The 27609-nt window shown below is 29.5% G+C and overlaps 2 protein-coding genes across 2 annotated transcripts in view; one reads left to right on the forward strand and one right to left on the reverse strand.

The window, feature by feature from the left end:
* LOC127286248 (uncharacterized) overlaps positions 1-27609 on the forward strand; it is a 112384-nt gene that overhangs the window by 72642 nt on the left and 12133 nt on the right. Inside the window, exon 3 of the mRNA XM_051312622.1 lies at positions 7855-8611. Coding sequence (XP_051168579.1) covers positions 7855-8611 — 757 coding nt within the window. The remainder of the gene's footprint in view (positions 1-7854; positions 8612-27609) is intronic.
* Positions 1094-2285, reverse strand: LOC127286251 (uncharacterized). Its single transcript, XM_051312625.1, has 5 exons — positions 2274-2285; positions 2140-2206; positions 1899-2058; positions 1459-1754; positions 1094-1370 (listed from the first exon to the last, which is right to left on the reverse strand). Exons 1-5 carry the CDS (start codon positions 2282-2284, stop codon positions 1359-1361), a joined length of 546 nt encoding a protein of 181 aa, XP_051168582.1. The 5' UTR covers position 2285; the 3' UTR covers positions 1094-1358.

The raw sequence follows: 27609 nt of genomic DNA on the forward strand, positions 1-27609 counted from the left end.
TCTTGAACATCTTGAATATTTTCGGCGTTATCAGTAACCACACCCTACTGAAAATCCCTGTACAAGATCTTGTACAATTTCCTGTACAGGATCAGCAACTGAACTTGTAGAAGTTCTGACCAGTTCCTGTACAGGAAAATGCATACGAATTTGGAACAAGTTCATGTGTGAGATGTTGTACAAGATCTGGTGCAAGATCTTGTACAAGAAAGATACTTGTACAAGAAAATGTACATGTTCTTGCACATGTTAATTCGTGTTTTTCTTTACTAAAAATTAAAAACTTCAAAGGCTGCGCAATAGTTTACATTAACCTTTACAGCTGCGCAATAGTTTTTAGCATGCATGAGTTACGAATCTTAGTGGTTAAAAATTATCAAAATCTCAAATTTGATTAAAAAAAAAAAATTTACAACTATACATGTGCAAGAACATGAACGTGTTCATGTACAAGTACTTATACATGAAATTGTACAAGATCATGTACATTTTCTTGTACAAATATCTTTCTTGTGCAAGATCTTGCACCAGATCTTGTACAAGATCTCACACATGAACTTGTTCCAAATTCGTATGCATTTTCTTGTACAGGAACTGGTCAGAACTTGTACAAGTTCAGTTGCTGATCCTGTACAGGAAATTGTACAAGATCTTATACAGGGATTTTCAGTAGGGCACTATCATCATATTCATTCGATTGGAAATTCACATTTTGTTCAAGCTGAGGTTCAGGTTCATTTTGAGGGATCGAAGAATCACGATTTTCAACGTGCTCCTCAATGTGCCTACAAAATGCTTTAACGCTACTAAACTTTCTGCAACAACTCTCTTCTCCGCATTGGTAAACGCTTAATATATTATACTTATGAACTATTCTAAGATGAAACATTAAAGCTTTTGTAGTGCTAAAATCACGTTTGCATTCGATGCAAATAGGCATTTTTTAAAAATGTTTAAAAGCGCAACATAAAATAATATAATTAAATATATTTTTTAAAAAAAGGAAAAAGTTCCGTGATAAAGCGAATTTCTAAACAGAGGATTTTTTGGCCGAACAAGAATCTAATTTCGCTTTGAAATTTTCGTATTCTTTTATCGTTGTCGTTACACCCGTGAAGTGGTCGTCAAAAGACTCATTGATTCCGTAGACCACTTTTTGAATGAACAACCATAGTTGTTTTGATTCCGGCGGATAAGGCGTGTGAAGCGCGAAAAAGATTTTAAACAAAACATCTATAGCTTGGAGAGCCGATTCTACCTGATAGAAAAATTCATCGATACCACATTTATTCTTGAAAATTTCTTGAAATTACCTTGACTTCCTTGAACCCTGTTGGATTTCTCAACAAAATTCCAGCTCAAATTGATTTCTTATTTTACGTGAAAAATTATAAACAAATTAATATTGTGACTATCACGTGTCATATTTATTTAGAAAAAAGATATTTATGAACTCACCAATTCGTATGCCCTATTTTCTTGAAAAACAGGATACTTTACTTTGTAGTCATAAAGAGTAGGACGTTGTTTTGTTTTCTGACTTTTCTTCGCAGCAGCTGTTTTTGAAGTTTCATCACCTGCTTCGGCTGCAGAATTCATCTCATCGTCTATATCCTCACCATGAATCAATCGATAGAGTCGAATCTTTGATGTTCTTTGCCAATGATCAACGACTTGGGACCAGTTTGATTTTGTGCCTCTATTTTGCTCTAACCAACAAAGACTACCAGCAATTGATTTGGTACATTCCACCTCTAGAAAAAAAATTATCAATTTAGATAGTGACAATTGAAAGTAAATTATAATTTCGTTTTAATTAATAAAATTGTTAATACAACAGTTTGGAATAAAATAAGAAAAATAATAAATTATTTTCTAAATGAAAATAATTTATTTACCTGTTAAGGGAATTTCATGATCGCTACTTGATGGTTTCAATTTTGATATCGCGCCGCAATTGGAAAGTTTTCTTCGTAAATTATAATATTTCCAGACTAGTTTGCCTTTTGCGGTCAACTTTTTTGTTTTGATATGTCTATACGCTTCAAAGTATGTCGTCTGCAAAATTAAAAAATATTTTAATATATTAAATTGAAAATTATTAATAAAAAATAAATGTGTAATTAAAATAAAATTCACTACTTCTTCCGTTAGGAATAAATGTATAATCTGCTCTGCAAGAAACTGAAGACGATTTCGAGGAATACTAAACAAAAAAATAATTAAAGAAAAATGAAATGAAGAAAATATAAATTAAAAATTATATGGCTTACGTTTTCTCCATGTCATCTGACAATTCGTTTTGCAGAATGCAGTCAACCAACTCATCTCTAGTGCAGTCTTTAAGAAATCCCTTATCTTGTTCAAAGGTTTTGAAAACTAAGACTCCACTAGCATTTGATTGCTTCATTACGATGTGCAGATCAGTTGAAATTATGAGTGAAATTTTTTTATACTTATTAAATGTAAAAATAATAATAACAACAATAATACATTACTATAATTTTTGGGAATAAAAGTTAGATGATTAATATTGTAATTTTAAATACGTACTGTCAACAAAAATAATAAGAGAGTATTTTCCCTAGAACACCGCACATGTAAACATTAGATTATCAGAATTTTCTATCATTTCTTATTCTTATTAATATACGCAACATTACTTCCTGCTATTGCAATTTGCATTTATATCGTGTAAGAAAATAAATGCAGGCTTCGCACTCATTAGTCAGTAAAAAAATAGTATCAAAAAGTAGCCTGAAAAGTAAAAAAAAAGTAGAAAAAAGTAAAATTAAAAATATTTGTAGTTTATATATTAAATTGTATTATTTTTTAAAAAATAGATACTTTCCGAAATGATTCTGGATGATATTTAGAGAACGAAATTAAAACAATTAAGTCAAAATTTTTATTATTTATCTTGAAATATGAGTTTAAAATGGAGAAGATATGGAAAACTCATTTTTTCAGCAATTAGAAAGATTATTAAAAATATAGACAACTCTTTTAAAATGTACAATGTATTACTGACTCTTGTTCAGAATTAATTAATTTATTATCTTTTATTGATTACACAGCCTCAGAAAAAAAATTAATTTTGTCCGGCGAAATTCTTACGTCTTAGTTCTTAGAGATAATCGGAAAATCTGATAAAAATCCTTAATTAGGGACAAAGATAATTTTTTGCCGAAACACTACGATATTGTATTTCCATGGATATACATTGTACTTTTTTCCACTGAATTCGAATTCAAAGTCAGAATTGAGAGATTAGCTTAAATTTTGGAGATAATGCCAAAAAACTGATTTTGAGTTTTTTTTAAATTTTTTGTTTATTTAGTTTTTTGCAATTATCTCAAAACATTTCAGCAAATCTAACAATTCTAACTTTGGATTTGAAATCAGTGGCTAAAAATACATGGAATTACACTATCGCAGTGTCATACAAAAATTTGATCACTTTTTGATTTTTTTTTCTTTTTTAAGCAGTTTTTTGAGTTTATCTCAAAAATAAGAGCCAACTTTTAAATTCTGACCCCGGATTCCGATTTAGCGACCTAAAATACGTAAGAATGACTAGTCTATTTTGCAGGGCAAAATTTTTTTTGTGAGGGTTTGTTAATTAAGTAAAAAAAATGAAAATAATAGATAAAATATGTTTTCAAAGTTGGTCTGTGAAAGTAAGTAAGTTTAAACAGCACACAAAAATGACACAAAAATTGGATCTACAAGGTGCTAAATATCTTGCGGTTACTTTAACCTAGCGCATTAACATTTATGTAAAATTGTGAAAAGTAGCCGGTTATCTATGTATATATTTCGGTGGTGGGGATAAATCACTCTATTTTCTTAATTTCTAGTTTTTTATTTACCTATCTAGTTTATTTTTATTTTTATTTAGATATTTATTTTTATCTAGTTTTTTTATTTTCTTCTAATTTCTAGAAAATTTTAAAATTTTTAAGTTTTTAATTAATATTTATTTAGGCATATTTGAAATTTAAAGAACTGATTTAATACCAATTTTTCACAGTTTTTCATAAATTTAAATGGGTTAAAGTAACCGCAAGATATTCAGCACTTTATAGATCCAATTTTTGTGTGCTATTTAAAATTACTTAAAACCATATACAGATTTTCAACTCATTAGTCGGCAAAAAAGTAACAAAAAGTTGTCTAAATAGTGAAAAAGTAGCTTTTAGTAGGCCAAGGTTGAAAAAAGTAACCAACCATCAAAAAAGTAGCAAATAGTAGCTTTTATTCAAAGAGTGCGAAGCCTGTAACTGATAACAAGATGGCTAAAATTAGTTCAAAGTTTTGTAGATGTAGTTGATTTATTTTTAATCACGCGTGTTGTCAAGATTAAAATAGAAAGTTGGTGCCTTATGTGGTAGAAAAATTGTTTGCAAAGACGGTAATTTAAAAACTTTTTTCTTCACAGAAAGTCAAAAAAAGATCTTCCAAACTTTTATGAATAAAAGTTTTTCTTTAAATAATTTAAAATTTTCAACGATAGAGTTGCCGTTAATATGTTCAGATAATATTTTTTGACAATTTACACACAGAATCGATAAAAAATTTTGAATTATTTAAAGAAAAAGTTCTATTCTCAAAAGTTTGAATCATCTTTTCTTGATTTTTTGTGATGAAAAAAGTTTTTATATTACCGCCTTTGCAAAGAAATTTCATACTATATAAGGCACAAATTTTTTACATTTTAATCATGACAAAACGCGTGATTTAACTTGTAGTAAAAGTCATTTTTAAATAGAATAAAAAAAATAACTTAATCTACAAAACTTTGAACTAATTTTAGCCAACTTGTTGTCATTTATTTTCTTACAGGATATAAATGCAAATTGCAATAGCAGGAAGTAATGTTGCGTATATTAATAAGAGTAAGAAATGATAGAAAATTCTGATAATCTAATGTTTACATGTGCGGTGTTCTAGAGAAAATACTCTCTTATTATTTTTGTTGACAGTACGTATTTAAAATTACAATATTAATCATCTAACTTTTATTCCCAAAAATTATAGTAATGTATTATTGTTGTTATTATTATTTTTACATTTAATAAGTATAAAAAAATTTCAAAAGTAATTTTAACTGGTCAGCACATCGTACTGAAGCAATATTTCATTATAATTTGAAATATAAACAATTGTTATTTAGTGAACACTTTCAGACTTTAACTGGAATCTGCACTTTTTATATTTAAAACACTTTACATTTGGTAATTAAATTTCCTTTTACATCAAACTTTTATATATTTCAACTTCACAAATTGTGGAATATTCACTTGTATTATTATAGACAAACTCAATGAATTTTACCTTAACGCATGAGGAACAAATAATAATCTCAACTATTCTTAGTGAGAGTAAAACTGTATTTTCTTCCGCCTTGCGGGGATAATAAATTAGATCTCCTTGAACAATAATTTGGTGGCAATGATCAAACCCTGTTTGTATGTAATTTTAAGTAGTGGGAGGGTTGATTTTGCAATCAGCACCTGTTTCCATGCAAGTTTTAGGAAACTTGCATTTTATTAGTTGCGTGATCGGTTCAACCACCTGAATTACCTTTATGATTTCTTTATATTTGGTAATTTTCCAAACTAATGTGGCAACTTTTATACATTGTAAGTGTCACAATTAGCAAAGTTGATTATACTTAAGTTCATGTTATTTCGCAATATTTTACCATGTGAGTAGTACTCATATGGTAAATTTATCATATGAACACTACTCACTTGATAAAATTGTCGGTGAACATAGTTTTCCTAAAAGTATCAAATTGAGACCAAAAATTGCATCAAATCTTTGCAACGTTTTGATGCACATAAGTTATATCAAAAAGAGATCGTTTTGTGTATCATTTTTAGAAATGATACACGAAACGGTCTCATTTTTTGATGCAAAAAATTAAATCAATTTATATCAATCATGGCCGAATTGAATCAATTCAAAATTAAACGAATTTTTTTCAGATATTTTGGTAATAGTTCAATTGCGGAGACCATTTCACTATTTAATTTGAAAATGAAAATAACAGAAAATCAAAGACAATGTGCAATTCGATAATTAAAAAGTGACAGCTTATAAACATAACCTAAAATGCACGAGAAAAAATTTGTCGTTAAAATCAATATAGCCGAGCTTTTTAGAAGGTAGATGGCAGCACTCATCTATTTTATTTCTTTAAATTTTTTCTGAATCGTTTTTATAAAAAGCAAAACTGCCATCTACCTTCTAAAAAGCTCGGCTATATTGATTTTATCGACAAATTTTTTCTCATGCATTTTAGGTTATGTTTATAAGCTGTCACTTTTTAATTATCGAATTGCACATTGTCTTTGATTTTCTGTTATTTTCATTTTCAAATTAAATAGTAAAATGGTCTCCGCAATTGTACTATTACCAAAATATCTGAAAAAAATTCGTTTAATTTTAAGTTGATTCAATTCGGCCATGATTGATATAAATTGATTAAATTTTTTGCATCAAAAAATGAGACCGTTTCGTGTATCATTTCTAAAAATGATACACAAAACGATCTCTTTTTGATATAACTTATGTGCATCAAAACGTTGCAATAGAAAAAGATACAACCAAGTTTACTGTGAATCTGTCACACTTCGCTTTTATTTCTTTTTAAAATTCATATTCCAAATCGGCTTTTTTAGACTTCGAAACATTTATTCTATTCATTTATAATGCAAACTCGAATAAACAAACGTCAATTCAAATGTTCAAGAGAAAAGAATTCATGGTAAGAAAAACATAATTCACCGTAACGTTCCAATTCGGATTTTTCGCCAAACCGAATTCAGCTTAAAACACCAGTTACCACCAATTCTTTTCGTTTACTCCCAGTTCTTTTTTTGTTTACTGGGAAGTCAGTGTGGCTTGTTGGTAAAACTCTGGACTTGTGTGCCTTGAGTTCGGGGTTCAATTCCCCGGTTGGGTAAATTTTTTTCGTGAAATAATATTTTTCTAATATTACTGCAATATCCTCGTGTATTATTACCTTAATATTACGGTATAATATTACTATAATGTTACTGTAATATTAAGTAATATTATCCGGTAACATTATTATGAGGCGGACACTTTAATATCACTGTAATATTACAGTAATGTTACCGGATTATATTGCTGTAATATTACGTGCTACTTGGGTACATTGCAAAACAATGTGTTTTTTTATGCATTGCGATTTTCAATAGGGAATTGAGTTTATTTAAATTGAAAATTTGCTAGCTACATACCAAACATTAACTGTAAGCGAAATACTGATCTAAAACTGACTGTTGAATCTATACCTGCTTTTGAAAGTTAATGCTTGTCAGGAAATTGGAATTAATATAGTTTCGTAGCTGATGGTAGCTTTCCTTCTTTAACTTGCTGTTGTATTCAAAAATTGTTACGGTTTCCTCCTGATATTATAGATTCAATACTGTGTTTCCTGTTTGTACTGCTGGCGCATGGCGGAGGTATAATTAAATTTTTACTTGTTTCAATATATTGTTTACAAAAATATACTTCTTTATTGCTTTTATTAGTTCAAGCTTTAATATTTTTATATATGTACTTAAAATTTTCACATATATTTTCTAAGAAAGGGGTTTTTCTCGCTATTTTGATCTGAAATATTGAGATTCGCCATCTGGTGACGACCCCCTTGTGTCAGACATTTTTCATTTCGTCTCTCTTTTAACCTACGTTTAAGAAAGAAATAAAAAATCAAAATGTCTGTCAACGGGGTCATTTTTCCATGACTTCCTACGATTTCAGATCCCTAAAGCTAATTTGTAAGCAAAATTAATTTTCCATATTCTTTGTTTCTAGAGCTCGGCCAGTACAGTCGTCGGATATCGCACCAGAAGTGCCAGTATTTACTCCAGGAGCTGGTGGACGGAATCTCCGACCTCAAGCTCCACATGCATCCAAACAAACTCTCAATACTGATAGTGAAGAAAACAGTTCGTCCTTACAGACAAATTCTGAAATAAAACCTGTTAATGAAGAAAATGAAAAAGATGAAGACATCGTTCAAGTGCTATCTCACTCAGGAGCTGTTTCAAGCTTCCATCCCACATCCAGTAACCTTGTGACACCTGCGCCACAACCAATTCCTGTTCAATATCGTCCTTTACCAACTGTTTCCGTAACGAAACCAACTTTACTTCCTGATCAAAATATTCTTCCAGTCCAATATCGTCCACATAAGGGAAAGTCTCACAAACAAATTGATGACATTTCAGATGGGCGATCTGCGTATGATCAAACTACAATTCATTTTAGATCGAAACCAACGAAACAACAAAAATTAACAGAAGACATTCAAGACAGTCAATCTTTATACGATCAAGGATCGATTCAGTATAGAACGAAAACATCTAAACCTCACAAATCGAGTGAAGAGATTCCAGAGAGTCGATCTGATTTTGATCAAATTTCTCTTCAATACAGATCAAAACCATTAAAACAACATAAGTATATTGATCAGGATTCCCGATCTTACAATAAGCCAAGGCAGCCACCTAAAAAATTAACAGCAGAGACGGACTACTATACGACGCGACCAAAGAAACCAGTAGCACAGGTAGATTTTTTAAATATAGATCCAAAAACACAACCAATAAAGACATATAATATACATCATATTTTACCATTTTTAAGAATTCAATAATGTTACAAAGCAAAATATCCCAACTTTATAAGTTTGCAACATAAAAGGTTGCTGCAAACTTGCAATCAAAGATTAAGCAATGTTGATGTAATCTTGTAAAAATCCTTCTCAATGACTTTACTTGGATTCTCATGCCATAAGAAACAAAAAATTAAGAAGAATTCAAATTTTGTAATTTTTTATGCATTCCATTTGTATTCATTTAAAAAATTTATTCTGAAAAATATTTCTCAAAACAAAGTAAAATTTTTCTTTTTGTTTTTCGACCAGGCAACATTACCACAGTGATAAGAAATAACAACTTACTACACTGAAAAAAAATTTATTTTGATCAAATAAAAAGTATTTGATCCAAATACATCATTTACTTGTCTATTATCCAATAAATATGTATTTGAACCAAATACACATTTACTAAACCTAAGTATTTTATTTTATCGTATCAAATAAATAGTTATTTGAATCAAATACAAAGTATTCAAATCAAATAAATGGAATATTCAAAGCTAATAAATAATTATTTGAATCAATTATGAAAATTATTCCATTACTAGACATAAGTATTTTATTTCATCGTATCAAATAAATGGAATATTCAAAGTTAATAAATAATTATTTGAATCAATTATGAAAATTATTTCATTCAATACTGCATGTTTTTTGATTCAAATAAATATTTATTTGCATTAATAAAATATTTTTCTTGAAACAACTAAAAATTTTCTTGAATCAAATATTCGATTATTTCCCACACAGCACAGTATATTGCTGTAAGATTACTTCAAGCTTACATGTAATTTTTGTAAGCTAACCCTGTAAGCTTCAGGTAAGGTCGAGGTAATATAAAAATGTCCGCCATACAGTAAGCTTACACAGTAATGCCATGGTAAACTTACATGGTAAAGTCATGGTAAGCTTACATGGTAGGGGCACTGTAAGCTTACACGGTAAGATCACTGTAAGGTTACAGTAAGCTTACACGGTAAGCTTATATTAATTGCTAACAAATAACAAAGTATTAATTTATCAACTTACAGTAAACAATAAATTGTTTTGCACAATTATATTTATTTTGTCATTTATATAAAAAACCCCGGTAGGGTTTGCTTAAAAAAATTTACTACGCATTCGTAAGTGCCATAGAAAGCTACTGCGCATAAATATTTTAAAAAATTATTTATTGATACCTTTGAAAACTTGCCGTGTAAGCTTACTGTAACCTTACAGTGACTTTGCCATGTAAGTTTACTATGGCCTTACTGTGTAAGCTCACTGTATGGCGGACATTTTTATATTACCTCGACCTTACCTGAAGCTTACAGGGTTAGCTTACAAACATTACATGTAAGCTTGAGGTAAGCTTACAGCAATATACTGTGCTGTGTGGGTTGTCATAAGTAATTGTTTTAATTGAAACTAAAACCTCTTTCATTGCGGCAATTATTATTTTATTTAATCCAAATACATAATTTATTTGCATAAAATGTAAGAATTTTTTGATTCAAATAAATCAAAATTTGAATTGAATATAAAATTTACTAACTCTTCCATTTCTAAATTAAATTCTTACTCAAATAAATAAATTAAAAAATACGTAATTTCTACATACTATGATCGCATATTTTCATTTTTCAACTAATTCATACATAGAATTAAGGTTTAAACGCAAACCTGAGAAATAAATAAATCTAACGCATGGGGAGAATCGAACCTACGGAATATGAGTTTCACGCTTTACCAGTGATGGGTTGTGACGCGTCACACGAAGTTTTGTACGTATAATACGTTTTCGACGTAATATACGTATAAAATGTATAAAACCATGTAGAAAACCACTGACATTTTGACATCTGTATATGATCCTCTGATTTTTGCCATAACGAATTTTTCTTATCATTCTATTTAAATTAAAGTCTTAAAACCCTGGCGGATTCGATTTACCTAAAATCGACCCAGCTGGGTCGAATCTAAGTCGAATCTAAGTCGAATTTAGGTAATTATCAAAAAAAAGCTTTAAATTGATGAAAATTTATAAAAATTAGTATTGTGAGGTTAAATGAACATTCATAGAGTTAATTTTTGTAAGAATTTTAATTATTAACGTGATAAATAATAAATAATTACTTGATATGTGCAAGTGGTAACTGTAGATTTTAACTCGTTGTCAGTTTTCATAATATTTTCAGAAATTAGTGTAAAATGTGTGAAAAAATAATTTATATTTAATAGAAATTGCAAATTTTATTAAATTATTTTATAGGGGGGGAATAAAATAGAAATTCAGAAAAAGTAAAAGAAAATGATTTAAAGAGGGTTTGCCCTGGGAAAAAATGAAATTTGAGCGGATGAAAGAGCTAGGCACTGATAAAAATGTTGCTAAATGTTTAATTTGTCAAAACATTATGAAAAACACTGGCTATAAGCGTATTATTATTGTTTATAAAGTTTTTATTTAAAAATTGTTTATTTTGGGAGATACCAAACGACTAGACTGACAATATAATACTTAGAATACAGGTTATGTTATTATGCACGTGGCCCGGTGTTCACTCTTATCTGTGAAACCAACTTAGAAATAAAACCGATATAAAAACATTTCAATAATTAAAAATTTTGTTTTATAATTGTTAAAATAATTAATAATTACCTAAATTTTGTTTATATTAACAACTTTTTCTTTCAATAGTGTAAACCCACACAGCACAACTTCTTACACCAGGCCTACAGCAGGCTTACATGTAAGGTTTGTAAGGTAACATCGTAAGCCCATAGTAGACTTACAGTAAACCTAAAATGTCCGCCTTACAGTAAGCTTACATGGTAGGGTCGAGGTAAGCTTACATGGTAGGGTCGAGGTAAGCTTACACGGTAAGGTCGAGGTAAGCTTACACGGTAAGGTCGAGGTAAGCTTACATGGTAGGGTCGAGGTAAGCTTACATGGTAGGGTCGAGGTAAGCTTACATGGTAGGGTCGAGGTAAGCTTACACGGTAAGGTCGAGGTAAGCTTATGAGTAAAGGCTGTGGTAAGGTTATTATTAAGTTGTAAGGTTGAGGTAAGGTTGTGGTAAGCTTACAAGGTAAGGCAAGTTATATTCAAATAATAATATTAATAATAAATAAATATTCAATAAAAAAATTTTTCTTTTGCCTTATTCTATTTTGGGAACCTATCATTTCGCAGAAAGTTTTAAAAACAAATTTGGGAGGAGTAGGATTCGAACCCGGGACCGAAGTATATACCTAACAACCTAACCAACTGAGCTAAACGGGGAACTGACAATGAGAAAAGTAATCTTACTTTTAAAGTGGAACCCTACCATGTAAGCTTACCTCGACCCTACCATGTAAGCTTACTGTAAGGCGGACATTTTAGGTTTACTGTAAGTCTATTATGGGCTTACGATGTTACCTTACAAACCTTACATGTAAGCCTGCTGTAGGCCTGGTGTAAGATGTTGTGCTGTGTGGGAAGTAATGAATGATGTATTTTAATGAAGAATTTAAAATTGCCGCTCTTAAATCACGTGATCAAATGTAATATACATCGTGTAGAAAACTTGGCACGTAATATACACTGAGAAAAAAAGCACGCCGTTTCAGCGGTAAAGTCATGCAGTTTCTGCATTAGTGACACTGCAAACAGAAAACGGCTGTTTTGACATTGGAACACTGCAGTTTCTGCATTGGAATACACAGCAGTTTTTGGCAGTGCTGTACAAACTTAAAAATTAATTTTTAATTCTTTTAAAATACATTTCTTAAACATCTTATAGTTAATTACTATATAGTAATAACAAATGTTTTTATAATAATTATAATTTATTTCATAATAATATAACTTATTAATATATATTTAGGGTAAAATGTACAGTGACCGACACCCAGACAGTGAACGACATCTGCTATTAAAAACGATAATATCTATAAAAATAATAATATTGAATTAAATATCACTAGTAAATTAATTAATATGCAATATTTAAAAACTTATACAGTTTATACAAAATTTTATATGTTTATATTTTCCTCAATATTTAATACTTTCTAGAAAACTAACCTTAAAAAAATTTGCTTTATTGATTACAAATTTTATAAATATGAAAATATTGTTAAATAATTATATTTTAAAAGCAACTTTTTTTGTACATTAAATCTGAATAATAAAATTTATGATAATACTAATAAATATCATGTTACTTAAATAGAAGTTTAAATATTTGTTATTTTATTAAAGGGTGTCGTTCACTGTTTTCATATACCATACATTTTTAAATTAATATTATAAACTCTTATCAAGGTGTTTTTTAATTTTAAACTTGTGTACTATAAATTTTAACCCAAATCTTTTATTTAAAATTTATTTTATAACTAAATCTTTAATAAATTACGATAAAATGTCATTTAAAGTTGAAAGTATGCCCAGGGTGTCGGTCACTGTATCCCTTACCCTATGCACCAAAAAATTAAGTCAAATGACAAATATAGAAATTAATTTAATTAATAAAATAAATAAAAAATAATAATAATAATAAAATAATGAAAAAAACGACACAATGAATAAATATACGCAAATGCGCGTCTGAGAGAAACACAACGAACGGGACATGTGACACGGTAGTTATAGCAGAAAACTCATGCAAAAACTGCAGTGTTCCCCACAGTCGTTTCAGCGTTCTTAAGCAAAGCTGAACCCACATGAGTGGATGGCGCTATTTTGGCATCGTTTTTTTCTCAGTGTACGTAGTATTATACACGTAGAAAACCACGTATTATACGTCATGTATTATACGTACCCATCACTGCGCTTTACCAACTACGCTACGCACGCTACGTGAAAACGAATGTTAACTTCTTGATGTCATTTAAACTTGCAAAAGACCTAACTCAGAAAAGTGCTTAACATCATTTAGTTAAAATTAAGATATTAAATTATATTTTCCAATTAAATGCAATTTATGAAATATAATTAATTATATGAGAGATTCTTTTTCAATCGCCCCAGCCCAAAAAGTCAATGTTCTGGGATTGGCTTCATACTTTGGTAAATTGTTGTCCTATATGATAGTAATAAATCCCTAAAATATAAACTCATTAAAAAAATATTTGTAGAAAGTAGAGGGGGTTGAAGTTTTGACGTTAAGGGTAACATTGTCATTTTCAAATCCGTATAACTATGACAAAAGTTAATGGATTTTAATTTATCCATAATGGATTTTAATGCATTTTTCACGTACTTTTCAAAAATGTATACACAATTTAAAAAAAAACAATGTTACCCTTAACGTCAAAACTTCAACCCCCTCTACTTTCTACAAATATTTTTTTAATGAGTTTATATTTTAGGGATTTATTACTATCATGTAGGACAACAATTTACCAAAGTATGAAGCCAATCCCAGAACATTGACTTTTTGGGCTGGGGCGATTGAAAAAGAATCTCTCATATATGCTTCATGATTATTATCATCAATTGATTGAAATATTTTTTTATTTGTCTTGATAAAATAGTGTATTAGGATTAAATAACGAATTATTTGTATTAAATAATTCAGTTTATTTGAATCAATTACATAAATTTATTGTGTCAAGGAGTGCTCATCGAGCTGTCATAGAGTACAGACGTACAAAGATAAGCTCATGAAAACTTTTGATTTTCTAATTTATTTTAACAAACCGGCTAATACCAGTATCGCGCAATTACATGGATCTTGTTGTAATATATCTATGATGCGAATTGCATACTAGGTACACAGTTTGATGTGTTTTATTCAACAAATATCGGTTTTATTAAATTTGTTTTGAACTTATGTACACTTGTGGCGGTCTTTGGGTGTGTTGTTCGATGTCTCGGCTTTCCCTGTCTGAAAAGTGTCTCTACTTATTTCTTTATAAAGTGCAGATTAAGTGCACTGGTAATTCTGTTCTGACAATTTTGCAATTTTTCTCCCTTGTCTTAGACTAAATTGTGTCTGTGAAAATTTGAAGTGTAAATCTCTACTGTCTCCTATTTTGGTTATTTTCGGCTTTCTAATTTAAAAGTGTTTAATTAGTGTGTTTATAACAAGTTTTAATAATAAACATGTCCCCTCCCACCTTATTGACGAACGAGGAAAAGAGATGGAGTGATCTTATGAAAGCAATAAACAATCTGACTCTTTCCCATAGGGATCTTAGTTCGGAAATTCATGCCAGTACAAGATCCCTGGAATCTCTTGACAAAAGGGTGGCGGACCACGAAAACAAAATTTCCTCCATCGAAAGTCATCTTTTACTTCTGGACAAGCAAGCTTGAGACAAAAATCTGATATTTCTTAAACTGGATGATTTGGATGAAATCAACAAGGAATTAACCAAAATTATTTTGAATATATTTTTGAGTGTTGATCTACAAATTCCGGCACTTGCTATCGATGAAATCTTTAGAATGGGCAAGGTTAAGGGCTCTCGACCTATTATGATAAAATTCATTTCGCCGAAATGGGTTAAGATGATCTTCAGTAAAGTAAAGGAAATTTCAAAGGCAGGCTTCATCATCACCAATGACCGTAGTAAAGAAGAAAGAGAGACGTAAAATTCTTTTAAACCAGACACACAAAATGAAAGCCATGGGTCATAATGCTTTATTGAAAGGAGATAGAATCTTGGTAGAAGGGGAAATTCTTCAACCTGATAACATCGATGCTCTACTGCTGAACCAGAAAATAGAGACAGTAAAGAAATCATAGGAAGCAGACCAGGCGATGACTATCCAGTTAAGTCCTTCCGAAAAACCCTCCAGAAAGAGAGGTAGGCGGTCCAACTTTGAGAAATTAGGAGAAGGGGATTTTTCCAGTATTAGACGTCTTGACTACTTTGTCACCCCACAACGAAATTCTGCAAAACATGATATCAGAGAGAAGGGGATCAACCATCCTCCTACAGTTCAGAACCCATCTACTAATGAATAGCAATTATATACACAGAAACAGGAGAAGGAGGGGAGTACATCGTCTACACCTTCGTACGTATCAGAGGGGAATTGTACAAGAATCATTTATTGGAATGTTCATGGTCTCAGTAACTTGTCGTACATCAGAGAATCTCTTCATAAAGAAGATATTGTATGTATTTCAGAAACGTGGTCTACTAATGTAAATTTCAAAGGTTTGTCTTCGCTCTCATTCAATTCTATTGTTTCCCCAGCTGAGAAAACCAGCAAATACGGAAGAGCAAAGGGTGGCCTCTTAATTATATATAACAGTTCATTTTACAAAATTAAAAAGTTAAATATTTCACCGAACCATATTTTAATCAAGGTTACATCATATTCAGAAGATTTCATTTTAGGCTTAATTTATACTCCTCCTGATTCTGATTTCCATCAATTTATTGACAACTTGAATCTGATTTCAGCATCTATTAATGAACAATTTCCTTCATTACCTCTTATCTTGGGGGGTGATTTTAATTGTAGAGTGGGAAATCTAAATCAATTAAATCCTGATATTATTGTATCCCACAATTTTAATCCAGAAAGAACTTCCCTTGACTTGGTGTCTAATGCAAGGGGCAAATCTTTGGTAAATAATATGGAGATTGATAACCTTATTTAGTTAAACGGCCGCTCTTTGAGTGATTCTCCTTCAAATTACACATTTGTAGGATCACAGGGATCTAGTGTGGTAGATTTAGTTTGGTGCTCACCTAGTGCTATTCCTCTCATTGCCGACCTTTTAGTATTACCGCTTGTCACACTTTCGGATCATTTGCCAGTAGTAATAAAGAAAAACTCTACAGTTTACAATCAATTACCTGTCTCAATACAACCTTCTAGTAAACTTTACTTCAACCCTAATAAAGCTGCAATATTTTTTTCATCTATGGCTTGGAAAAGAGAAGTTGCAGATCTGTAACAAGATATAGATAAATTAAATTCTACAATTACATCCTCAATTATTACAGTCGCAGAGAGGCTTGGCATGGTGAGTTCACAGCCGAGTCTTTTATCTCTCAAAGAGAGACCCTGGATGGATTATGAATGTAAAAAGGCAAAAAAAAAATATTTTGAATGCGTTAACCCTGGCGAAAAATAACAATTTTTCGCTTGTTTATAAACATAATTATATGACTGAGAAACGTAAATTAGTTAAAATTTTAAAATGTAAGAAAGACAACTATAAGAATTCTATTATCGAAAAATTGTCGAACTGTAAACAATCTGCACAATTTTGGAAAATTGTTAATACGATGAGATCAAAAAGCTTTCATAAATCTGAGATTGATCTGCCTACTTGACATAAATTTTTACAAGATTGTTTTCCCGCAATTTTATCATCAGACTCGCTACCCCGTATAAATTTAAAAATAGTAAATCCTCTTTTAGACGGCCCTTTCTCAACAGAAGAAATTGTCAATTGTATTCGTCGTTGTAAGATTCGTGGTGCACCTGGAACGGATGGGATTGGATACGGATTTTATAAAAATCTACCACAGAATTGGATTTTATTTATAGAACATCTTTTTAATAAAATTTTAATCTCAGAAACAATTCATAAGGACTGGGGAAAATTATGTACTTGTATATTGTTTAAAAAGGGTGATTCCAAAGACCCTGAAAATTACAGACCGATTACTCTAATTAATTGCTTACCAAAAATATTAACGCAGCTTCTCTCTGTCCGTCTGGTATCCTGGGCTTCTGAATTGAACCTAATGCCGGAATCTCCCAGTCGAAAATCCTACGCTATGTTAAGCTGAACAAAAAGTTGTTTTGAAGTATTGAGATAACCATTAGAGAATTGTGAGACAGTAGATAACTAGCTATAGAAAACTTTCAGGAAGCCTGTTATGGCCGATTTTTCGCTTCCACGGAAAGCTTGAAAATAACAAATTTTGTGCGTTTTAAACAAAGCATTCAAGTAGCTTTGAGAGAGTTATCAAAGAGTTGCAGGATTTTGCATATATAAAAAGAAAGCGTTCAGGTGGCGAAAATTAAATGAAGCGTCATGGATGTTTCAGGAAACAGCGGAAAAATGACAATGATCAAAAATTAAATTTAACCTTTCTTTCCATCTTTATTTATCTCGTAAAAATATTATGTATTAGGTTATTATATTTAAATATTGAAGAATTAAAGAAAAATTATTTACGTCAGACTCGGTATTTCCATAGTCTTTTTAAAAGGGTACAATTGTTTTATAAAATATCTATTAGTGATATTAAATACTTTTTTTTAAATTAATTATTATCTTCTTTCAATTAAAAGTTAGTTGTCAATTAATTTTCTATAGTGAAATTACACAATTAATATTGATTAATAATTTAATACGCTGTTAAATTCATTTTCATAAATTATGAAATTCTAAAAGAATAAAGAATATATTATTTATAAAAAATATTCATAAATATCAAGTATAAAAATAATAATCTTTTTTTTAAATATTAAATATTTTGTCTTTTTTTTAAGAAATTGTATTCATTATTCAATATAAAAGGTTTTCACCGTGTTCGTATTCCTAACCCCAAATTTTGCTCAAGTTATATATAATTTTTTTCGTATATAATTTAAGTGTATAAAAATAAACGTTTTCTTTGAAAAATAATTTTTATATAATATATAAAGAATAATTATTAATTGTATAAAATGGATTTACAAATTACTATAGAATTTTTATGATTTTTCGATTTAGTTTAATTTAATGAAATTATTCTAGTTTTCAGGAAGTGTAAAAAAGGTAATTAAATTACATATTAATTTGCAACTTGTGAAAAGCAAATAGAATTGCTTTCTTACATATTAAACCAGGCATTAGGAAAGCATTCACCAAGCAAACTGGTAGACCTTTTGCTAGAAGCTGTCCACAGATATTCAAGAAGCTGTAGAAAAAGCTTCCCGTTAAGAAGTCAGAAAGCAAATATCACAGAATTTTAGGTCTAATGTATAAATAGTTGCCATGAAGCTTTTGAAACCTTCATAACAGTTACCTGAAGGCCATGTGAACCCTTCAGGGAAACTTACGATTTTCGACTGGGCTCAGGCAGGTTTTAGAAAGGGAAAGAGTTGCGTTGATAATCTTTTTACATTACTATCTACAATTCAGATTCATTTGAATAATAAGGGCTCGGTAGTATACGCCGCATTTATTGATTTTAAAAGTGCTTTCCCATCCGTTTCCCACCAATTTTTATGGAAAAAATTGTATGAAATTGTATATTAGGAAAATAATATTATTATTAGGATATGCGGACGATTATGTAATCCTTGCCGACTCTCCCATGGAACTGAGTAAGAAAGTTGAGGCACTTAAAGAATATTGCGATGAAAATAAGTTAAGAGTGAATGTTGATAAAACAAAAATATTGATTTTTACTAGATCCGAGAATTCTAAAGCAAAAAAAAACGTATAATGGTGGTGAAAGAATATACATATTTAGGGGTTGTATTTAATAGCTCTGGCTCCTTTTACTTAGCTACGTCTAAAGCTGTGAGTGCCGCAAATTCTGCAGGTGGGAGTATTTTGAACATTATTAATTCCCTTGGAATGGTAAGCTGGGATCAATATAATCAACTGTTTCAGAGTCTCGCTATAAGCATTTTAATATATGGTGTTCAGATATAGGGACTTGGCTATTTGGATCTTCTAGAAAAAGTTCAACTTTCGTTTTTTAAAAAACTTTTATATCTACCTTTCAATACCCCGAACTATGCAGTTAGACTTGAAGCTGGGACAACTAATTTTGCTCACAAGATCTCATCTTTAACACTGTCCTGGATTTGTAAGATTTCTTTAATGGACAATTCTAGGTATCCCAGGCAGTGTTTTATGAAATTAAAAGAACTAGCGCTGAAGAGGCCTAGCTCTGGGCCTAACTGGTTCTCACAATTGAGGGTGTTTTTCGAGAGTGGAGAGAGGTTAGACCAGTGGCGTTCCCTATCTCTGGACAACAACTATTTTAAGAGATTATGAACTGTATCTACGATCTAGTGACGTAGAAAAACAACTTAATTCCAGTAGTCTTATAATTTACCCCCAGCTTGCAATTCATAAGGGAACACAGCAGTATCTTTCGTCCAAACTTCCTTTGTTTTACAAAAGATTATTCGCATAGATTAGATTGTTAAACTCCCACGTATGTAGAATAAACTGGGATCGTTCGCGATACATATTTCGACCGGGTAACGATTGCCCTTTTTGCCGGAGCGAGGAGGAAGGTTTATTTCATTTTTTGATTAACTGCCCCGCGTATAGTCATATGTTTGAAAGAATTTTCCCAGATATGTTAAGAAATAATGATAAAACTTCATATTGGCTGTCTATTATATCTTCTGGAAATCCATTAATTATTAAAAAATTTGTCAATTTATTGCGACAGATTTTATCTGAGCGACTGAGTGTTGAAATTGTATGAGTGAAATTATTTGTTTGTTTTCTTTAGACCTTTTGAGAACGTTCGAGAGTTATCCTCCGTTTGTTATACTATAATTAGTAATAAAACAAACGTAACCTGTTTATTTTCCAAATTATTCCGGATTTAATTTATATGTAGAATTATTATAATTTCAATGTAAAATAAAACAGTAAAAAAAAAAAAAAAAAAAATTTATTGTGTCAAATACTTTTTATTTGTATCAAATACACTGAGAAAAAAAGCACGCCGTTTCAGCGGTAAAGTCATGCAGTTTCTGCATTAGTGACACTGCAAACAGAAAACGGCTGTTTTTACATTGGAACACTGCAGTTTCTGCATTGGAATACACAGCAGTTTTTGGCAGTGCTGTACAAACTTAAAAATTAATTTTTAATTCTTTTAAAATACATTTCTTAAACATCTTATAGTTAATTACTATATAGTAATAACAAATGTTTTTATAATAATTATAATTTATTTCATAATAATATAACTTATTAATATATATTTATGCACAAAAAAATTAAGTCAAATGACAAATATAGAAATTAATTTAATTAATAAAATAAATTTTAAAAAAATAATAATAATAAAATAATGAATAAATAAAAAAAAATTAATATACGCACGTAGTTTTCGTAAAAAAATGACCTAATAATCAATTGCAAAGACATTTTACAATATATTATAGGTTAGGATTGTCCATTCGGCATACTTACTTTCAAATCTGTCAATGAATTGGTCCAGTTTCCAGTTATATAAAATATTTTTAACAAATTCATCCATTTTTCACTAATTATTATTCACAATAAACATTAAAATATTAAAATAATGAAAAAAACGACACAATTAATAAATATACGCAAGCGCGTCTGAGAGGAACACAACGAACGGGACATGTGACACGGTAGTTATAGCAGAAAACTCATGCAAAAACTGCAGTGTTCCCACAGTCGTTTCAGCGTTCTTAAGCAAAGCTGAACCCACATGAGTGGATGGCGCTATTTTGGCATCGTTTTTTTCTCAGTGTAGACGAAATACTTGAGTGAAATAAATGAATGAATAGTTTCAAGTAACTCATTATTTGTATTAAATAAATTTATTTATTCAATTCAATTAATTATTTAATTGAACCAAATACGATTTATTTGGTTCAAAAAAATGCAATTCAAATAATTCAAGTTATTTGAATCAAATACATATTTTTTTGATCCAAATAAACAGTATTTGAACCAATTAAATATTTTTCAAATAATTTGAAGTATTTGAATCAAGTAAATTTTTTTCTGTGTACATTAGAGCTCTCGAACTTTAGATTGTGTTTACATCGGACATGAGCACCCGGTTAAAAAAACTTCTACAAGATCATGTACACCATCTTATGTATGATCGTGCACCTTCCTTGCACATGTTTATTCACCAGGTCATGTACAAGAGCAGCGAATGAATATGTAAAAAGAATTGGAACAACGAACTTGTACAAGAACATGTACAAGAATATGTACAAGAACATGCATATGTGACCGTCCACGACAAAACAAGGCTTAGCTCCCAAAAAATCAATTTTCAGTTTTTTAATGCTAATCGATATATTTTAAGTTGCTCTTTCACATGCAAAAGTCAGAAATTGTTTATGTCAATTACTTTTGACACTAGAACGTTCTAAAGACGGGCATGTCAAGCGTGTTCCTTGTTTCTGCTTCTACTTCAATCGCTTGTCCTCCCGGTAAGAAGCGAAGAATTGAAAAGAATTCAGAATCTGAATTCCTTTGAATGGGTGATTTTACGTTTTTATTCAATTCCTCGATGAAGCAAAAAAAAGTAGAAAAATCTATTCTTCTTAATTGACTTGGCCAAAATGACACAGTCAATTAAAAGGAATAGACATATCCACTTCACTCTCCAAATTTCTTATTCCTTTCAATGCGCTTCAGAAATTTTGATACTGTCGATTGAAAGGAATAGATATTTAAAATTTACTCTCCAAACATTTAATTTTTCTCTATTCGCTACCAAAAATTTGAAAATATGAAACTTTGCGCATTAAGAAGAATAAGAAGTTTGAATTCTTTTCTATTGACTTATATGTTCTGGGAATAGAAAAAAATAGAAAAAATGATTATTCATCTCTCAAACTAGGATTTTCCGATGAGTTGACTCTGAGACTCGAACCCTCGACCATCATAACTCTCAACCGCACTGGGAGCGCCTTAACGCACTCGACCAGGGGAGGTTATAAAAATTTTTGAGAAAATGTCTCTTATAACGAACACATTAAACAGATACTTATATTATTTTGTTAAGTCATCAAACAGCTTTTCAGATGTTCATTATTACAAAGAGTATATTATCGTATATATATATTTTTATGAACATTAATGATATCAATTAATAATTTTGTCAATTTAAATAGTTTTAAATGATTAATTGTGTTAATAAATAAAAATTACAAAATTTTTTCATCTTTACAACACAAAAATGGTATATGAATTTTAATACCTAGTTTTAATGTGAAATTTATTAACTTCGACATTTTAATTTAGAATGACATGGACATGAACTTAAATTTCAATCAAGTGAATTCTGCATACATTCCAATTTTTTCGAAAATAAATTAAGTAACAATGTTGATATAGCAAATTTTTTTAACAAACTAATGTAATTTATACAATGCTAATACTTAATCAGCACTCAATTTTTTACCAGAATTTTCTTAAGCATATGGAAATATTTCCATATAATATAAATAAATAGTTCAGGTCTCATATATTGACTAGTATTATTAAAATTCTATTTTACAGAATATTCAAGTACAAAAATAGTTTCCCGGTAAGAGGCGAATAATTGAAAAGAACTCAGAGTTCCAATTCTTTTGAATGGGAGCATTCACGTTTTTATTCAATTCCTCGATGAAGCAAAAAAAAGTAGAAAAATCAATTCTTCTTAATTGACTTGGCCAAAATTTATACTCTAAATTATACATATTATTCTTAACAACCTGACGCTGTCAATTGTAAAACATAGAAATGCCTCATTTATTCTATACATTTTCTATTCTTCTAAATGCGGTCCAAAATGCGACATTTAAAATTTACTCTCCAAACATTAAATTTTTTTCTATTCGCTTCCAAAAGTTTGAAAATAAGAAACTTCGCGCATTAAGAAATATAAGAAGCCTGAATTCTTTTCTATTGAGTTATCTCTACTGTGAATAGAAAAGAATTTATTTTTTATATATTTTGATGTTCAATGAGGAATTGAGTAAAAACGTAAATTCACCCATTCAGAAGAATTGAAAATGATCAACTTATGCTTAATATATGCAAAATTTCAATCTTTCTCTATTCCTCCCTTCTTACTAGGCAGGTTTAACAATTAGGTAATAATTTAATTCAGTACACTATTGTTTCACTTCCATTTTTACACACACTGAAAAAGTTCAGATTTACAGTAAAAATATTTGTTTATTCAACTTTTTTAAAAATGTCTTTAATTAGTCAATAAGTAAATATTAACTTATATTCTTTTAAAATCTTAAAATTTATATTCATTTTCTTTCGCTTCTTATAATATTTTTAAAAAAATTGAAATGATTAGGAATTATTAATATACTCGCCAGTTTTTTCATTCCTTTCAATACACTTTTAGAAATCTGACGCAGTCGATTGCAAGAAATAGAAATATTTAATTCATATTACAAAATTCCCATTCCTCTGAATACGGTCCTAAAAACTTGACTCAGGCGATTGCGAGGCATAGAAATACTGAATTTATACCCTAAATTTCCCATTCCTCTGAATATGCTCTTAAAAACCTGACGCAGTCAATTGCAAGGCATAAAGATACCTCATTTAATCTACAAATTTTCTATTCCTCTAAATACGCTCCTGATGTCATGACACAGTCAATTAAAAGGAATAGACATATCCACTTCACTCTCCAAATTTCTTATTCCTTTCAATGCGCTTCAGAAATTTTGATACTGTCGATTGAAAGGAATAGATATTTAAAATTTACTCTCCAAACATTTAATTTTTCTCTATTCGCTACGAAAAATTTGAAAATATAAAACTTTGCGCATTAAGAAGAATAAGAAGTTTGAATTCTTTTCTATTGACTTACCTCTACTGGGAATAGAGAAGAATTCATTTTTCTGATATTTTGATGTTCAGTGAGGAATTGGGTTAAAACGTAAAATCGCCTATTCAGAAAAATTAAAAATTCTCAACTTCTGCTCTATGTCTGCAAACTTTCAATTTTTCTCTATTCCTCGCTTCTTACCGGGCTGTGAAATTTACTTTTGGGAGCTAAGCCTTGTTTTGTCGTGGACGGTCACATATGGGCAAATCCACAGAACCGGCCGATTTCATGTTACTCACATATTTTTCTATTTTAGAAGTATTATATTAATTATTTTCATACTTCAACCATTTTGTAATATCTCTGAGAACCTATTGAAATAAGAAAATTGAATAAATGTGAACCTTCTAGTCTTTTATAAAAAATAAAATCGAATTAAGTAACTTAAAAAATGAAATTTACGGTGTTACTCCAGGTAGAAATTTTAATTCTTATAGGTATAACTTGTTCGGCATAGATCCGAACAATTCCAAACTGTGGTGAATTATAGTTTACTTATTGAAGAATGTTTTGAAAGTAATAAAAAATATGTGCTCTTAAATAAAAAGAAATGATAGTCGTTGAAAGTAGCGTTACTCATTATTTTATAATAATGAAATGTCTATACATTTTTGTAAATATCTTTTGCGGCGATTATTCGATTTGAATTTTTCAAATTGGAGCTTATTGCTTGTGAACAGACGAACAAATGTATGTATCATAGAATAGAGTGCAATCAGAATTAAAGAAAATATTCCAATAATTATCACTCTATGTTTAAGCGTGAACCATTTTCAACTTAGCCTTTTTTCAGTAGCACAACTACAGGATAAAATATGATGAGTTGAAAACATGTGTGATTATATAAAGACATTATTATAATTCTTGTATGCAAACGCCAAATTATATTTTCAATTTATAACGTCTAAAAATTAAAAATAAAAAAAAATTTATCGAAATTTAACTAGTTAATCGTGAAAAATGAATTATCCTTTCATTTGTTTTATTTTCAAAGTTATATCAAAATCGATGTCAATAATGTCAGTTTGTTGGTTAAAATAGTTAATATCAAAATTAGTAAGTAAACAATTTAATTTACAGAAATAAAAAATTAAATGCTAATAAATAAAATATATAATAAAATATGATAAAATATAAATAATTTATTTTTGATAATTAAAAAATTAATTATTTGTATTTTATCATATTTTATTATTCAAAATGTTTTGCACATATTTCAAATAATATATAAAAAAAACAAAGAAATGCCATTTTTAATTATAATTTCCAAAAGAAAAATAATATTTTCGTTTTTGGCTTTTAACTCAAACGGCATTAAAATAAAATGAATCACGCAAGAAGACAATTGTTCTTGAATATATTTTAAAGAAAGTAAACCATAAATAAAAGGTGTGCTTGCTATTTGGAAAATTTTCATCTTGATAAGTAAAAATCGGCCGGTTCTGTGGATTTGCCCATATGTTTATTCAAGGTAACTAACGAAATCAAGTTCACGAGCCCTTGCTCGTGTACCCAAACAAAAGCGTGTGTAAGATCATGTACAAGATCTTGAGTTTTCCCTTACAGTTTATAATCAAAATCTTTAATGGCTGCGCAGTAGTTTTCTATGGCTTATATAGCTGCGCAGTTGTTTTTCGCATCTATGAACAAACCCAATCAGCACGAAACCTTGCTGCAAACTTGCAAGAAGCTTGCCGTGCAAGATTATAGTGCAAACATGTAGCAAGTTTGGTACAAGCAACAAAATGTCCTTTTACGGCAAGCTTGCACGGCAACGTTGGCGCAAGCTTGCAAAACTTAACACGATGCGCAGTTGTATACCGAAGCTCGTACGGTTGCGCAATAAATTTTTTAACCTCCATAGCAGGGTGCCCTTTATGCACGGAGAAAAATGGAGCTGAGTTTCTAGTAATAATTCCTATGGAATAGTAATAATTATATTTTTCTAGTAAAAATTACTATTAATTGTAAAATGTACTTTTCATGAAGTAAATATTACTATTTATGGTAGTAAAAATTACTAATAGTAATTATTACAGTAGTCACTTTAAAAATTACTACAGATGTAATGGAAATTGCTTTGCGATTTTTAAATTTTATAACGCCATTGTAAATTTTATTAAATTTTGTATTAATTTTTACATTCAACATTTTTTAAATATTACTCGTAGAAATTCTAATAAGCACTACTGCGGAATATAAAAATTGCTTCTGCAAGAAACAACTTTTACTATTGCAGAACAAACTTTTTACTCGAAAAAGTAGTAATCCGTACCACTACTACTAAACGCCTGTGGGTGTGTGATTACGTCACTACGGTCATGCGCAGCGATCGTAGCCTGACGTTGTTAAAGTGATCCGACATTTTCGGGTTAGAAAGCAAAGACAGTCAATGGTCAAGAATATGTTGCCAAAAAATGGTTTTAAATTAACGCATATTTTATAAATGAAAAATGTGCGCACTTATGTTTACTTGCGGACTCATAATTGTTTTTAGTTTGTATATCTTATATTAATCATATCGCAAATGTTCGATATAATACTCATTAAGTGTATTTTTTTCGACGATATTATACTTATATATAAGTATAAAAAATGTAAATTTCATCTTAATAAAAAAATGTTTGACAATAAATAATTTTAGCATTTTAAATTAATTTTTAATTCCTACATTTTATTTATTTATATCAATGTCCAAAGTATGCAATTCCTGCGTATATAATGAATATCAATTGATTACTTAATTAACTTTTAATTAATTACTATCTAATTAAATAATAAAAATAAATAATATAATAATTATTATACCTATAATAATAAAATAAATAAAAAAAACATAAAGAAATAAACTTCTTAAGATTTTATGTATATTAGTATTAATTATTATTTGCTAATACTTCAAAGTTTTATATACTACAATGTGCAATTCCAACTGTTTCATATATAAAATTTTTATAACATTTGCTTAAATAATTCTTATTTATTTTGTAGAAATATTTTATTTTATTTATTTATTTTATTATTATTATAAATTTTTATATGTTAATTTAATATCTTATCTAAATAAATACAATTTATGATTCATTTTATTAAAGAGGGGTATGTGGGTAAATTACATTTTTGAGTGCAGCGGTTGCGACGGCCGAGAGGCTTAGTGAAAAAGCGTGCGATTTAGGGTTATTGCGTTTAGATATAAGTTTCGTAGGTAGGGTTCTAATCCGTATAGATGTAAGATTTTCCGATATGTTCAGTTGTTAATTGTAAGTGTGAATATGTTTAAAGAGTGAAACTTGGGAAATAATGAATATAATACGCATAAAGAGTGTTAATTAATTAAAAAAATTTTTTTTAAACGCACTGCTTTATTTTTATTTATTAAAATA

The sequence above is a fragment of the Leptopilina boulardi genome, unplaced genomic scaffold, assembly GCF_019393585.1.
Source record: "Leptopilina boulardi isolate dan_hultmark-lab unplaced genomic scaffold, ZJU_Lbou_2.1 LbouV2_351, whole genome shotgun sequence".
NCBI classification, from domain to species: Eukaryota; Metazoa; Arthropoda; class Insecta; order Hymenoptera; family Figitidae; genus Leptopilina; species Leptopilina boulardi.